Source organism: Anser anser (assembly GCF_964211835.1).
Source record: "Anser anser genome assembly, chromosome: 1".
In the NCBI taxonomy this organism is placed as follows: domain Eukaryota; kingdom Metazoa; phylum Chordata; class Aves; order Anseriformes; family Anatidae; genus Anser; species Anser anser.
In genome coordinates this window covers 47,989,989-48,005,649 of record NC_139720.1, presented here as the reverse complement: position 1 = coordinate 48,005,649, position 15,661 = coordinate 47,989,989, and the positions used below count along the sequence as shown (strand labels likewise).

At 39.9% G+C, this 15,661-nt stretch overlaps 1 protein-coding gene and 1 long non-coding RNA gene across 14 annotated transcripts in view; one reads left to right on the top strand and one right to left on the bottom strand.

Annotated features, from left to right (window-relative positions):
• VEZT (vezatin, adherens junctions transmembrane protein) overlaps positions 1-4,130 on the top strand; it is a 59,843-nt gene extending 55,713 nt beyond the window's left edge. For 4 of the 7 annotated variants that reach the window (XM_083806811.1, XM_083806810.1, XM_083806813.1 and 1 more), the window contains one exon: positions 3,201-4,130. In XM_083806811.1, coding sequence (XP_083662937.1) covers positions 3,201-3,790 — 590 coding nt within the window. In that variant the 3' untranslated portion in view covers positions 3,791-4,130. The other 3 variants (XM_083806815.1, XM_083806816.1, XM_083806814.1) reach the window with 2 other exon arrangements.
• A 155-nt stretch (positions 4,131-4,285) lies between these two features.
• The window catches only part of LOC310884752, a 47,955-nt gene continuing 36,579 nt past the window's right edge, over positions 4,286-15,661 (bottom strand). For all 7 annotated transcript variants that reach the window (XR_014574373.1, XR_014574374.1, XR_014574375.1 and 4 more), the window contains one exon: positions 4,286-15,452. This is a non-coding gene — a long non-coding RNA (uncharacterized lncRNA). The remainder of the gene's footprint in view (positions 15,453-15,661) is intronic.

The following is a 15,661-nucleotide window of genomic DNA, read 5'->3' as shown; positions in this document are numbered from 1 at the left end:
CTTGCCTCAACAGGACAGCCTGTTTCAGTTCCAGCAACAAGACTGGATACAACCTGATTGCCTTTGCTGCTTGAGCTGCTTGATTTATTATCTTTAAAATTGGTAGTGGTTTGTTTTTTCCTTTTTCTGTTCTTTTCCCCATTTTCATTCCTTCCTCTTACAGACAGGTTAGGAAGAGCCCTCTAAAAATTTTTCATGTTCTATGTTAAGAAAAGCAACCCTCAAGTCTGGCAGCAAATCCACTGCCTCTGCCAGTGCTTACCAGATAAAAAGACCATCGATTGCATTCTTCAGTAATTTAGTGGGAACACACAGTAACAGACCATACCAAAGAAACAAAGACTGTTTCTTTTGACATCAAACCCACAAAAATATGTGCTTCACAACTTTTCTCTTTATGTCATTTGAAAGGAGAAGGGAGGAATCCTACCTCCAGTTCAAGTCTTGACAGATCTAGTGACTGTTGTAGAAAGTTCTTTGTCGGGAGAGCTTGCATAGGATATTTCCTTATCTAGGTTAGCAGCTGATACCTGACCACATCAGTGTATCTTCAGGCCATTTGTGGCCATAGCTTTCTAGAAATTAATAGACTGGCTCACCTGAACAGCTGTAACAGCTGAAAGAGGAGTCAGCTGACTCCTGTGATCTTGAGTAACCATTCACTTGAAAGCCTTTGTGGCGCATGTTGGTTCCTTTCCTTTTCACATATAAATATTACGTTGTTTTAGGATTAGAGATTCTGCAGTGGGGAGGGAGGAAAGTGTGATTTCCTTTCTTCCATGTTGTAGTTGAAAATATGAGGAAGGACAGTTTGTGAAAATAATTAATATTGTCTCCTTTTGTCTCAGACTCTGTATATCTTAATCTGAAATATTGATATGGACAGCAGACATAACATCTTCTGCTGTTTTTAAGGAATTTCTTCATTATTTCTTCAAAAGAAACACAAGTCAGTTAAATATGACATGATGGACCCCGACATATCTCTCTTGCAGACATTAATTTATCTCTTTAATTTATCATTCCTTTAAGAAACATTTTTGTGAGCTGTGCTTCCCATATTGATGGTTGGCATTATCTTGAAGAATTAAGAATTAAATTAAATTAATAAGAATTAAACCAGAAAGGTTTGTGTTCTTGTCTGCATTGGCTCAAGTCAGTGGATGGTTTTGATATGACCCATTTCCATCACCCTCTTAAATCTTGCTTTTACAGGATGATCACATTCCAGAAATCATACATTCTCCTAACTTGCAATTGTTGTGAAAAAAGATCCCGGAAGATGCTAAGGCTAAAGCCTTAGGCACATAGCAAGCCATTTTGATTTGTTAAGGGTTTTTTGGTTCATCGATGAAAGGGCTGGGCTGGTGAGGGTTTCTACATAAAAGAGGTCAGTTCCCAACAAGTTGATACGCCCAAAGAACACAGCACGAAGTCAACTACAGATGATAGGCTGTATTCCAGAAGAAAAAATCTTAGCAAAACACCAGACTAAGGCAAATGTGCCCAAGCCTAGCACCATGGTAATAATGCTTACAGTCTGGGCACTCAGTTACATATTGGAGTGCTGATGTGCTTCTATTTTTGGTCCTTGGGCATCCCATTGAACCAGAAAAACAGAGGTACCTTTGAAGGGGTCCATGAAGTTACTAGGGGATTTGTTTTCATTTATCAGACAACATCAAACAACATTCTTCTGGTGCAAAATCACTTCTAGTCTTTCTTCTCCCCTCGCCCGCCACCAAAATTGCATTCTGTCAGTGGCTGTGTTGCACCCAGCTGTTTACCCATCTGCTGTCTTTTCCATGCAACAGTTCTTATAAAACTGTTTCCCAGTTTTTCTCATCTCTGTATTTGGAAAGCTATACTCTGAGAATTGGTGAATTCCACCTTGTTTATTAACTAATCGATTCAACCAACTGCCCAGATGCCAACCTGAAGTATCTACGTTTCTAGAGTTCTGGCTTTGGAACTGTTCTTTGGAGGCAGTAGGCAACAAATTTGCTCCCAAATGATAATACTATTGTGTGTATTCCTGCCTCTTCAAGCAAACAGGCAGAAATGAGCGGCAGGATTTTGTTTTTATTTGCTTTTTGTTGGTTTGTTAGGATTTTTTTAAGCAAGAAGGGGAGAAAGCTGTTCTGTTAATAATTGAGATGAGTCTGGTGCAGTGCTCCTTCAGTATATGAGTTTTTAAAACAATACAATACAAATTCTAAGACACAGTCTTTCAGTGTGCTCGTGAAAATAATTATCAATGTGACAGTCGTAATGATGCACCTGCCTTCAGCTAGCTAAAATAAATATTGCTGCAATAGGATGCAATGGAAAAATCCTAATACCGTAAATTTTGTTTCCCGTGAAAAGTTTGCGTATTTCCCAGAGTTATTTTCATCTCTGCTTACAGGGGTAAAGTCAGAATGGAATTAGAAAGGGAAATGCCACTTGGGAATCTGCTGTTGCTGCTCTCATTTATGTTCGTGCTGCTACTCTAATGGAGCTACTGCAGTTTAGGGAATCTGTTACTTGGAAATGGACATTATATCGTTTTCTTAAAAAGAAAGACGTCTGTTCTTCAAGAAGTGATTGTACCGAGTTATACTAACCCTTAACACTGGGAGGAGAGACTTCCTGGCAAGCATCCCGTTGCTGGCAATGGGACTCGCTGCTGCTACTAACTTCAAGAGAGGCTAAATTAAACCACACTTTATTTGTGAGGACACCTTACCTGGCTGTATGAATACATGTTGTATTTGTATGTTGTGATGTGAGATCAGATATTGCACATAAGGACTGTTTCATGTACCAGCTGTATTTATTGGATAAGGTAAACCATTGTCTAAAACAAAGACAGTTCAAATCTGTATGCAGTGCAGTAGTTTTTACTTTAACGTTGAGTGCATCGTCTGTGTTTGATGCCATTTTTGAACATCATCAATTTTGTGCCATCTTTTTATATCACAGATTTTAAGGCTTAGTTCCGACAAGCAGCTATCACATTTCATTTCAGCTCTGTGGTTAGAAAACACTGATTTATTTTAGGTTTTCTTTGATTTGTGTTTTTTGTTACTGTCATGTTTTGTTTTGTTGGTTTTTCAATCCATTTTGACTCTTCCAATCCTGCACCTTTTCAAACACAAATATTATTTATATATAGCACCTTGCTTTTAGTTATCAATTCATTTTTTCCCCTTTTTAAGCTGCAGTGAAACCCTTGTCTCCTGTAGAATCGCTGAAGCTACTAAGTAATTTGGAATCACACATGAATTCAGATACAGAAAAGCAGAACTGCAGCCAAAGTTGTGATAAATCTGAAGAAATAGACTCTAATCCAAAAGTCAATGCTGCTGATAAAAGCAGGACAGAATATTTGTATGAAGATCCTGAGATGGAAAAAAACAAAGACAGTACTACTGAAGACAGTATTTCTGCAGGGGCTGAAGAAAGAATGTGTTATCAGTATGAAGGGGAAGTTGAAGATCTCAAGCCAAGCGATACGGATGTAATAGAGGTTTCACAGCCTCCTTCTAAGGATGCATTGCATTCAAAAATAAAGCATAGGCTGGCTCAGCTCCACATATCAACAGATTTTAACTTCACATCTGGTCTGGCTGCACAAGTTGCTGCCAGGTCTTTCACTTTTACTACAATGCAAGAACAGACTTTTGGAGATGATGACGAGGAGGAAGAGGAGGAGGAAAAGGAGGAAGAGAAGAGGCAAGAGCATGAAGGCCTTGTGGAAGGTTTTGAGAATGAAGGTAGAGGCTCTGAAAGTGAAGGAAAAATATAAGTCTGAGCTGAACTTTGTTAAACCAACAGCAGGCAATTTGGTAGAAAAAGAAATATAAGGTGGGGGTTTTAAGATGAAATTACTGGGTGGAAAAAACAATTGGAGACCTAAATGTAATGTTTTGTTCCCTAAGTCTGATACACTAAATGGGACTTCTAAGTATATTGAAAATTTGAAGGTAAGACAAATGTAGGCTGCATCCACCAAACAGTCGGCTGCTGCCTTTTTAAGATCTTAGTGGTGAGTTTTGGAATTTACCTTAGTGTTTTCTGTTTTATTTATTTGTATCATAACGTGCTGTTGTTGATTTTCTAAAAAGAATGAAAAACAATGTATTGAATTACAACAGACTCCGTCTTTTGCTTTCTGGTATAGTTGTCATGGTATCATATGTTAGTTCCGACAAAAAAGGAAGAACCTGAGCTGTTCCCTGTGATCATCTTCTACCAATTCTCATGTCTGCAGTGAGTTGGTTAAGCCACCACAGGCATTCGTGATTCCATGGGTAGTGATGCTCCCAACTAAAATGTAGAGTTTTAAGTAAAAACTTGGAAGAACTAGTATTTTATGTGTCCTGGGGCATGGGGCTGAAATAGTATAAAGTTGGTCATGCTTCATATTAAGGTTTATAGAGAATTTTATGAAGGGTTAATAAATGTTGTAATTCATGTTAGAAAGGTGTAGTACGTGTTAGGGAGGGCTTTAAGCATATCAGTAGAAAGTACTATAGAGAGGTAGAAGCTATCTGTTGGATTTATAATAGATGAGAATTAAATAGCTATTTATTAAAACAGCTATTAATTATTTGTTAACCTTTTATAAATTAAACCTTAATATAACATTTGATTTTTGATATAATGATTGCTTGTACATTTTTGTTTATGTCCTGAAGTAATTTTCTTAAAGCAAAACTGACAACATCTATGGTATTTTAATAGCATATTTGCTCTTCCCTAATGCTCTTCCATTTTTCCTTAGATCACAAGGGTCACACAACCTGTGTGATTAAGATCCATGAGAGAACGAGACTTTTCTAAGGTGTATCTTGTAACTTGGTGGACACCTAAGTTTGGATGTTTGATATGAGGTTATGCGAGTTGTTTTTTCTTTGAGGTGGTTTTACGAGGAGCAACAAGTGGCTATGGCAGATGGTCACCTCACAGAGGAGCCGGGGAGTGGTTTTACTGCCTTCTCTTCCTTTTGCCCTCAGACACAAAGGTCTTATGCCTCTGTTGGTGAGAGAACAGCCTGTTTGTATGGACCTGTATGTATGTGGACCTGGATAAACTTCCAGTCACAAAATGCCTCATCAGTTACTTAGGGTATTTATTGCCTCTTTGAGCCTGCTGATTTTATAGAATACAGGGTGTGGAGAAGCAAGTGGTTCAGAGCAATATCTTTTACTAGGATGCTGTCTTAGGATGTGGGGAAGCTAACGAAGGTTAGCAGGGTAGGGTGGGACTCTTGACCATATGTCAGGAAACGTGTGCTTTCTTTCAACCTCTCTTCTCTTAGTGATTTTGTGTGAACACTCTGAGTATGTATATTTTTTTCACAAACCCTAAATAGGAAAATATCAATTTATAGAGGAGGTTGTATGTGATTTATGCTATTCTTTCACAATATAATGCCTGTCTTTCCCCTGACAGACAGGATTGGGTAAGGGAATATTCTGACATCCTTCATTAACCAGTAACCATGTTTGTGCGCTTAATTACTTGTAAGTGACTGGAAGCTAAATGGATGGTGGCTAGGGAGAGGGGGACAGGGAATATGCTTCTCATAGTACTTTCAGAAGCTAAGCCTCCTTTTAGTTGTAGGATATACTCTTCTCTAGATCCATAAAGGTTAGGATAAGATGATGAAACACATTTTTTATTTTCTCTGTGGTAAGCAATCAAGACTGGAACAACTGTTTTGGATAAGTGGTGTTTGAAGCGTTGCCCGTGCTTCTGAAAAATAAGTCTTCCTCATCCTTGACTTGAGATCCTTGATTCTTCACTAAGTGCCCAGATATTTTTTGTTCTGGCTGCCTGTTTGTTCCATTACCATTTTTCCACAAGCTCACCCACGGACATCCCATGATCTGATATTGTGTATCCCCAAACTGATACTTTTTTCATCTAAACTTTCCCCACAGGATCCAGATCTTAGTTTACAATGTAGTTGGCTATGATACCAACTTGGGAACATCATCAGATTTAGGATATGAGTTACATCTCTCCTCACAGTTTTGGATAATATCAATAGTTGCATGAATGTTTTGCATTTCTACTAAAATAGGTTTCAGATTTAACTTCTGTAAGAGTTGCTAGTTCTTTATTCCTTTGCTTCAGTCCTTAGCAAAAGACCTGGAAAAGAGACCTTGGCAGCTCACATGGGACCTATTTTTATAAAATGCTGGTCTCAGTGATGAAACTGATCTAAGAAGCCCCATCCACCATTCATTGTTTGTTTTCATCCATCAGCTGGGTCAACACAAGTTTTTGTGGCCGTGTTATTAATCAGACCACTGAGTCTGCTTGGTCAAAAAAAAAAACAAAACACCCCACATCCTTTTTAGTGTTTATTTTTCACCTTGTTTATTGTAATGATGCAATTTACAGCATTTACCTCCAAACAGCTGTATCAGCACATATTGTGTTGCTGACATGAGGCTCAGGATTGCTCGCATTTACATTACTGGCAATGACAATGTACTGTGAAATTACAGCCTTGACATGAGAGATGGGTATGATCAAAGTATGACTTTTTGGAGCAAATTCTGATTCTACTTGAACAAAGAGATTTTCTACAAGCAATTTAACTGATTTGCACAGTCTTACTTAATGCAGTCTTAGAAGTTGTATATGTGAACACCTGGGTTCACTTGCTCTCTCTCCCTCTCATCCATCACATCTATATATAACTGCTATCAGGTCATTTATTTAAATTTATTTAGTATTCTCTGTGTAAAAATTTGGCTAACAGTCTACAGCACACAAAGCATGTCTTCCTTTAATAACCAGGTTCTATCTATATATATAAACATGCTGTTATAATCCGGAGTTCCTCACAAGAGCGAAGAGCAGAGCTAACAATAACTGCATATTCCATTTCGGATGAGCAGCTCTGTGAAGTTGTAAAGAAACAAGTAACTATACGTGGTTAAGTAATTTATTTTTCTCCTACCTAACTGGAAGGCACTCCAAAGACAGTATTTGCTTCTTCAGTTGGATTGCAATCTAGCACTACATCTTCTATGTCGCGTGGTTTTACAGCTACAGATATAGGTGGGCAAAGGCTTAAACGAGGACGAAGATCTATGATACAAAGACATTAATTGTTCCTTTTCTTAGTGTATGTCTTCATGACAGAAATGTAGCACTGGTGTAATGGAAGCATGTATTGAATATTACAGACAACACAGAATCTTTCAAATGTCGAATACGCCTGTGTCACATTCAGTTGTAAGCAGGATCAGCAAACATGAGGGCTTCTGCTATTGGTTTCAGTCATGAGGCAGCTGACTCCTGACAGAGGATTACTGGAGATGACCAACTCTTGCAGTTCGTTATAAAAATACAGGATGAAATTTGGCAGAGCAGCCAGTTTTACTGAGGTTTCAGACTCTGCCCTGAGCACATTTGTGTGACCAGGCTGATTATTTACAGTATTGGAAATTTTATGTGCATCTGGACAGCAGAATTTGCAATTGTCTTATTAATCTCTCTGCCAGTTAAAAAAAAAAAAAAAGAGGAAAAAAAAAATCTAAATGGTGGAGTATGTAGAATTGTTGGCCTATACTGAACTTTGTAATCTGTTTGTCTGCCTTTTTTTTTTCTTTCTTTCTTTTTTAAACAGAAACAAAGGCTCAAGCATACTAAACTGTCTGTCTTCTTTTGAATTGATTGGTTAAGGGCTGCTGTTGCTCTGCAAGTGGGTTGTTCCTATGGTTAACTACTATTTAGAATTAACACTTCTGTGTAGCCTGTCATCTGAAAAAGAGGGCAGTGTGAGAGAGGCACTTGGTCAGTAAAAGGCTCGACTATTCTGGGATCTTGTCTGTGACAGGGGCTAATAGCAGATGCTGAGGGGAGAGTAGGAGAAGGGAGCTCATAAAATGATGAGCAAAGTCCCAACATTTTGTGTCTCAGGGACTTACTGAGCCAATGGTGGCAGCTGTCAGCTTAACATGATGGAATCTTCTTCCACACATTTCTTCAGTCTCGTGTTAGGTTGATTGTTAGTAGTTCCTATGCCAGTATGTGCTCACCTTTGTTACAGTCTTTTACAAACCAGAAGATTTGTCAATATTGTTTCTCTCTCTTTTTTTTTTTTTTTAAACCGAGCAAGCCCACTTCTGTCAGCTCATCTACAGAGGTCATGTTTTCCACCTTTTGTTTGCTCTCCTTAGAAATACATCCTGTGTTGTGAAGTATAATGCCCAAAGTGTGCTGCAGTACTCCAGGTGTAACGTCAGCAGTGCTGAGTATAGAGCAATAATCAACCCCCATAAATCAACAGCTAAACTATTTCTGAGTCCATCTAGGAACAAAACCTTTTCAGATCTTTTACCCATAGGTACTACGATGAAAAATGAAAAGATTTGGTCTGAAGGAGGAGAATTATTTATTCACTGTCACCAGAATTCAGTTCCACAATGTTTTTCTTTGCTAACAAAACAAGAAGTTGTTAAATCAAAGTGATCTTCCAACAGCTTCCACCTGGTCTAACACAACTAAAGATGCCAAACAACACTTCTTTAAATTTCAGCTTGACTTTTCATAGCTGTTCTGATCTTTGATGCGTAAGCATGTATCACAAAATAGATTATCACACAAGAAACATGGCAGTGGATATATGGATATCAGAGGTCAAACTGAAGGCTTCTGTGACTCATTTTGAAAGTGCTTGGAGGTGTGCTTTATTCATATTCTCCTGATATTTAATTCCTTCATCTGTATGCTTTTATTTCATCACCTTGATTTTTAAATGCCAAAAAATACACTTCGATTTGACTTGGAAATTTGTACAGTAATCAGATGGCCATAGGTAGGGGTAAAAAAAATATTTGTAAACAGTTAAAGCAGTACAGTTTGAGCTGCAGATACTCAGTATGTAGCTGTTTTCGATAGTCTGCCTACCTGTCACACTGCCATCTCTTAAAGTTCTTGGCAGGTTTGTCAGAATAAAATTAGATCCAACAGCCTGAATGCCCTGTTAGCCCATTTTACACTTTCTGAAATTACCATAGGATTATGAATAAGTGATTATTATTTAGTAGGGGAAAAAAAAAAAAAAAAAAGGTTTGTTTCCCAGTTACAAAGTGGCTTATTTTAAATGAGTTGAATAGGACCAAAACCTGAATGCTTTCACACGATCAGCATATTTTGACCTTTACATGTGCTTAGACTTCAATCTTGTAGGCCTCACAGACAGTCTGCTTTAGGGGATGCAGTTCTGTAGCAGCTTAAGCCAATCTAGGTCCAGGCTGCCGTGGTCCTGCCATGCCTGTGACCTCTGTGCCTCCTTCAGGCTGGCTTTTGCAACCACTCAGTGATTTAGGACCCCGATCTGGCTGAAGATGTGCCACTGCTTTAACTTTCAGCTGGGCTGGCTCCCTCAACTAATTGTGTTGTTGAAAGGTCACTGGTAGCATCTCAGGGGAGTAGGAGGGAATACATGCCTTGGCGATGAGGAGAAATGCCATAGCCTGAACTTCAATCAGTTTGAATTAATGTTTACACTCTCTGAATTACATCATTAGTGTCTATACTGAAGTGGGATTAAGTCAACTCCATATGTCGCTTCATCTCCATATTTTCTGTTGATTGAGAATGATGCCACTCATTAATTCCCTCACTCATTTTGACTACTTTGTTCTTCAGACCTAGGCTACCCAAGACCTGTTGTGTCATGCCCAATACAGCCTCTAAGGATTGTTTGTTATACTGCCAGTAAAATTCAGTAAAATTAAAACTATCATACATGTCTTTTCCTTTTTTTTTTTCTTACTATTTTTACCTTTCTGGCAAAAAAGTCACCCACAGTCCTCTCCCTGTATCACCATTCGTAAGAGTTTCAGATTTTAAAATACACAATTTCTGTGATGTGTTTGTAACACAGCTTGATTCTTCTGTATCTTCAGCATTGGAATGACTTGATCTAGAAATGTATCCTGGCTTTCCCAGTTGAGAACTAGGATGGAAGATGGACGCCATAATGGGCAGTACTACAATCAAAACAGAGCTAATAATGTATGGCAATACAGATTTTCAGTGTGTACTGGCTTTTGTAAGTAATTCTGTCTTGCTGAAAAACACCAGGCTGTGTTGTAGAAATAACTGCAATTTTAGTACAGGGTCCCAAAATAACTGTCATTAGTTGGCTCAACCTGTGCACAAATCTTAATATTTAAAGACTGCTTCCTGACCTCCTTCAGCTGCATGGATGAGAAATCAAAATAATCTTGAATTTCCAAGTAGAGAGTGATCAGTGCTTTCCATTACTTTGTGCTATTGAAAGGAGGTCCATTCCTATATAAATAAAAAGAAAAAAGTCAGTGCTTAGTATCATTTTTCAGTTGTCGTTACTAACAGTTAGGCATTTGATCCCAATAGAAGCACTATAAATTAGGGCTGTTTATGATGTTTGATGTGTGTTTCTAAAAATAATAATAATAAAAGGCTTTAAATGTAATATGGGATAAAAGCCAGAACTCTATGAATTGTCCTCAGGATCTTTCATCCAAAGCCACAGGTGACCAAACGCAAACAAGTTCGTGCTGTCTGTTGCTGTGCAGCTCGGTATGAAATTGTGCTCGAGGCTTTTAGCATCCCGATGTGAGTGTTCACAGCCTGCGTGTACCTGTGTGCTCAGGTCTGCAAGGGCTGTAGAGACCTGCAGACACCACAGAACAGCACTGAGTGAAACCTGTACAGGAGCAGGAAGGCTCAAAAGCATTTTGGCCTTGTCTCTGTCTTGCTCTGTTGCAGCACCCATGTCATGCAATTCCAATCATTTTTTTCCTTCTCAGCTTTCTTCATAGGCCACACGAACCAATGATGATTTGGTTTGGTTTGGTTTTTCCAGTTTCTCACCTAGGTTGCAATCCTGTAATGCACCAGGTCACACATTCCTAACAGCAGCACGAGCGTTACTCGCCACACCACAAGACATGGGGCCTGGGCCGGCAAGGGCCAGAGAAACTCTTCTGGTTTGACCACCTCTGGCAAGAGTTGTTCTGAGACGGCTGACTCCGGGGGCTGAGCCGGGACTGTTTGACCCTGCAAACATCTTTCACAGCTCCGGTTTTAGCTAGGTCTTTGCTTTCCTCCAGCAGTCTCTCTTCCCTCCTCGCAGTCTTCAGCTCTCCTCCAGCATCCTGCTACCAACTCTGCAGGAACTTGGCCGCTTTCTCCCTTTGTTTCTGAACCCACTGCCTAAACCTGCTGAAATGGCAAGTTGGAAGGAACCCACACAGAGGCACTGATGTGTGTTCCCAGCCATAAGCTCATGAACAGGATTCTTGGGGCTGGTTATTTGTCTGTCCTGACTTTCCTTCCAGGGAGCTTCACCTGCATTTCAGCCTGGCTCTCCTATTCCTTTCTGGACTTCAGAGCATTCACTTCCAGTGAGCACCCCTCAGTGATCACAAGATGGTAACATCTACCAGCAAGCCTGAGCCTTAAACGTATGTTCTTCGTTACTTGAGGTTCACTTGTTCCTTCCAACAGGAAGGTGGCACAGTTAAGGCTGAGCCTGAGTTCCCCTAAATAAGCTCGCTTCTTGCTGCAGGAGGGGCTGAAAACCTGCTTTATCACCAATGTGCCCAACTTGGAATCACAGCTGCCTGGCCCAGAGCTCTGGAAGCTTTGGGATCTGGCAGTTGTGCTTAAACCTTTCCTGCTGTCATAAAACGTATGTTTTCAAAACACAATTGCTACTAAATCTCTGAGTCAAAGCATTTTGAATGTTTATTTAGCAGCATTAATGGATTGTTTCTCAACTTCAGGGGTTTGTGTATATTTTTTTTTATATGTATGCACATACTTCATACTGTACATGCATATTGCCGGCTATCACATTGAAAGCCTTGTCTAGCAAAGAAGTTATATTTTTCTCAAATCAAACTTTCCAGTTAATCAGAAGATAGACAAAGATTTAATTCTTGCTATCTAATGGCAAAAGAAATTAATTCTGTTCTACCAATCAGACTGCATGGAGTTACTTGAAATGCACGCTGATTTTATACCCTTACTTAGAAAAGCTGCTTAGCTGTGTTTTCTCTTACCAAGGCTTCGTGCCTGAGCTGCTGTGAGTGCCTCTGTGCCTGTATACCCCTCTGCCCTGTCTTAAATGTGTAAGCAAATACATGTTCCTGAGTGTTTCCTGCCTACTGAATCGTAACATGTCCCAAAGTAGGACCTAAGGGCACCCTAGATTGCCAAGGAAGCAACAGGGAAAAGAATCTTAATAAGCTGCTGTTTAGTTGGATAATAAATGAAAGCTAAAATATAAGAGGAAACATTTAAAAGAACAAACTGCAGCGAGAGCCTTCTGGCAGGGCTACAGAGGGAAACCACACGTGACAGGCTCTGAAGTTCAGACGCTGGGAAGGATCTACGATTCCTCTGCAGTGTGGAGACCGGAAACATTCAGCAGACAAGTAGTCTTCAGCAGCTGTTAAAAAAGAGCTACATTTTATCTACATGACATTTCCAAAGAAAGCCTCAGTTCTGCTGGGCCGGTGTTTCAAGCTGCATGTAAATCAGTCTCCATATTTCTTATTTTAAGCTGTGTGTGATGTCAGTCTCTTTCCTCAGACTGCGCTGAAAACCCATGTGGTTTGGCTCCACTGGAGCCTCCTTGCACCGAACCTGCCAGATGCTGACACTGCTTAAGCACAGCGTTGATTAAATTGGCCTCAGGCGGGTTTAGATCAGCAGGACTTTAAAGCAGGTATGAAGCCTAGGGCCTGTCCATCCGTGTCAAGGCTCCAAGAACTAAAGTTCGGGGTTGGAGGCGTGCGTGTAGAGCTGGAAGACGTGATCCACCTGTGCTCCTGGGCTTCTGCCCTTTCGTTGCCACAGGGTTTCTTGCCTGCAATATCGTCCCAAATTCTTTGGTTTCTCTTTCTTACTTTCCCATTTTACCTCCTTCCTTTTCCCCACAGATATGAAGCAGGACCTTAAGTCTTTTCTTAAACATTTGAAGATATGCGCCATTGTGATTATTTCTAAGCTTTTTTTTTTTTTGGCTGAATTTTCCCAACTTCAGAAATCATCTTCTCAATTGTAAAGCTAATAATTTTGAAAGTATTTTTGGTTGCTGTTATTTCTTCAGCATCTGTGACAAAAATCTGCCTTGCTATTGCATGTATGACCTTTTCTCCTTACCCTTTATCCCTTTATCTAGGTGGCATGAACATAGTTTATCCATCCTTTGATTAGTAATGATTGAATGGAAGAGGGAATGCTTTTACAGGGACGCATAAATGTTGTATCAGCATTGCTGTTTGATCTTTTATGCAGAAGTTCCTTTATAATTCCACTTTCATCCTGAAGATGAAATTAATTTTAAGTAATTTTGGCAAGAGTTAGTTTCTGCAGTATATTTTGCTGGCTCATTAGTATAAGCACTTTAGTAATGAACACTGGTTACCCTCATCTATATAAGTGCTGATGGAAGAAAGAATTTGTGTCGTATGCTTCCAGCTGCGCCTTCCCATGATCTCTCAGAGACCTGTATGCTGTGCAGCCATGTGGCAGCTATTACCGAAATCCCTTTCAGCATCACGTAAGTGGCTAGGGAGGTGGGCCTTTAGGAGGAGAGTAACAGGTAGATCTTTAACCTAGGAACTGGGTTTAGATGCTGTGCACGAGTTACCTTTTCTCATCTATCTGTATGATTCTTAAGAAACAGACTTCCCCTGTATGCTTCAGAAGTGCCAAAATAGTGGCAACAGGCTGGCTCCTTTTAGCTGAAGCTTTGTGGCTCCCTCATAATGCTTAGGCTTTATTATCAGATCAAATGCTAGTTTCTGCTGGTGTTAGGAGCTGTGGCCGATGCGCATCTCTTCCTGTACACTTTCCCTGCACTGGCTCTTCTCACTTAGGTATGACTCACTGTCACCTAATCCATGTCCCCAGGAAGGAATGCACAGAGATGACTGGGGAAGAAAGGAAATGATTTGATCTGGAAAGGCAAGGGGAAGCTTGGTGAGGCCGGAGTGTGAGGCCAGAGTATTTATTCTTAAGTATTGAATCTTGCTGCCTAATTGGTGCGTCATTTTTTTTGTGTAGTACAAAAGATCTTGCTTATTCTTTGCTGTTTCCTGGTTGGTTTGTTTGTTTTCTTATGGGATACTGAACAGATCCAATTGCTGCTGTTAGAAGAAGCCTGTCGACCAAGAGGGGTCCGTAATGTTTTTCTTTACCTGGAGACCTTTTGAATGCTAAATTGCCTGTGTGTATTCTTCATAATGTACCATATGCAAATATTCTTCAGGAATTGATACGACCACTTCAGACAGTCAATATTTTCTATGTAAGAACTGTACGTTTCCTATACTGCCAAGAATGTATATATATCTATGAAGACTTAAGATTGTATCTTTTTGAGCAAGCCTCTTTCTTCAGCCATCTGAACCTTTCTTCCTGTTCTCAAGTTCTCTGCTAATTTATTAGACACTTGTGTTATATCGTGTACTTTTTTGTATCAGCTGTATCTCTGTATTTCTCCTTTCGCTCATTAAAACCTGTTCTTCTCATCCTTCTACTGTGCTGCTTCATATTGGCAATATATTCGTACTGTATCAGGTAACCTGGTCTCCTGTAGTGGGTCGGGCTGACAGGGAGATAGACTGGTCTTAAAAAGCCAGTCTTTCAGATCTCTTTTACATTGTTCCGCTGATCCCAACATATAATCAGTTATACTGCTACTGCTAGTCTACTATATCAAACTTTCCTAGGGTAGTTTTGCAGCATAGTCCACACTTTTATAAGATAGTGAAGAAGAGGTCTGTAATGGGATACCCCTAGGATAAACAAATGAACAACACACAAAAAATGTGTAGATGTAGACACACACACAAAAAAAGAGATGAAATCTGTGAGTCCCATTGATGGTGGTTTCTGCTGGTACGTGCTAAGAAATCAATGGTCTTCTTGAGTGAAGCAAGCTTTGAGCAAAGATTGGAAGGGGAATCTAAAGGTACTTTTTCTCTGGGAGTGTGGCCTTCAACTGAAGTCAGTCAGTTCTCTATGCTGTCTCCATGCTTAACTCATCATCCAAGTGGGTGAGGAGGAAAAACTGAAGAAGGGCAGGACCTGTTTGCATACTTCCATTTGGGAAACAGCTATTTTGCAAGCAGGAAAATGCTGTTCCCATAGAAATCACTCCATGAACAGAACAGAGAAATGACAGTGCTTTGTTTATCCCCCCAGTGAAAAAGAGGAATCTTCAAAGCTTTACTGCTAATAATCCCCATTTAGCAGTGCAGGATCTTCCTTGGCCTGCAACCCTGTTCTCAATATTAATGAATTCATGGCATGGTACGGAGGAGGAAGGAGTTCACAGGTCCATTACAGTGGTCCCAGGTTATTCAAATAAAGTGAACTGAACATGCACGTACACCTGTCTGTTGGGTATCCGGCAATTTTTGAGGTTGGGAGATTGGCTGGCAAGAGAGAAAATACAGTGAGTATCCGTTCTTGGAGAACCTACTGTTTGGTCTGTAATTAGATGCTGATTTAAGGAAGAAATTAACCACATCTTTAACACCACCCACATAATTATAGTAGCGTATATGGAAATAGCGATGTCACCTAGCCTTGGTTTTCTCTCCGGCTCTTCACCACCCTCTCCTTCATTAGGAGAGGTGCCTTT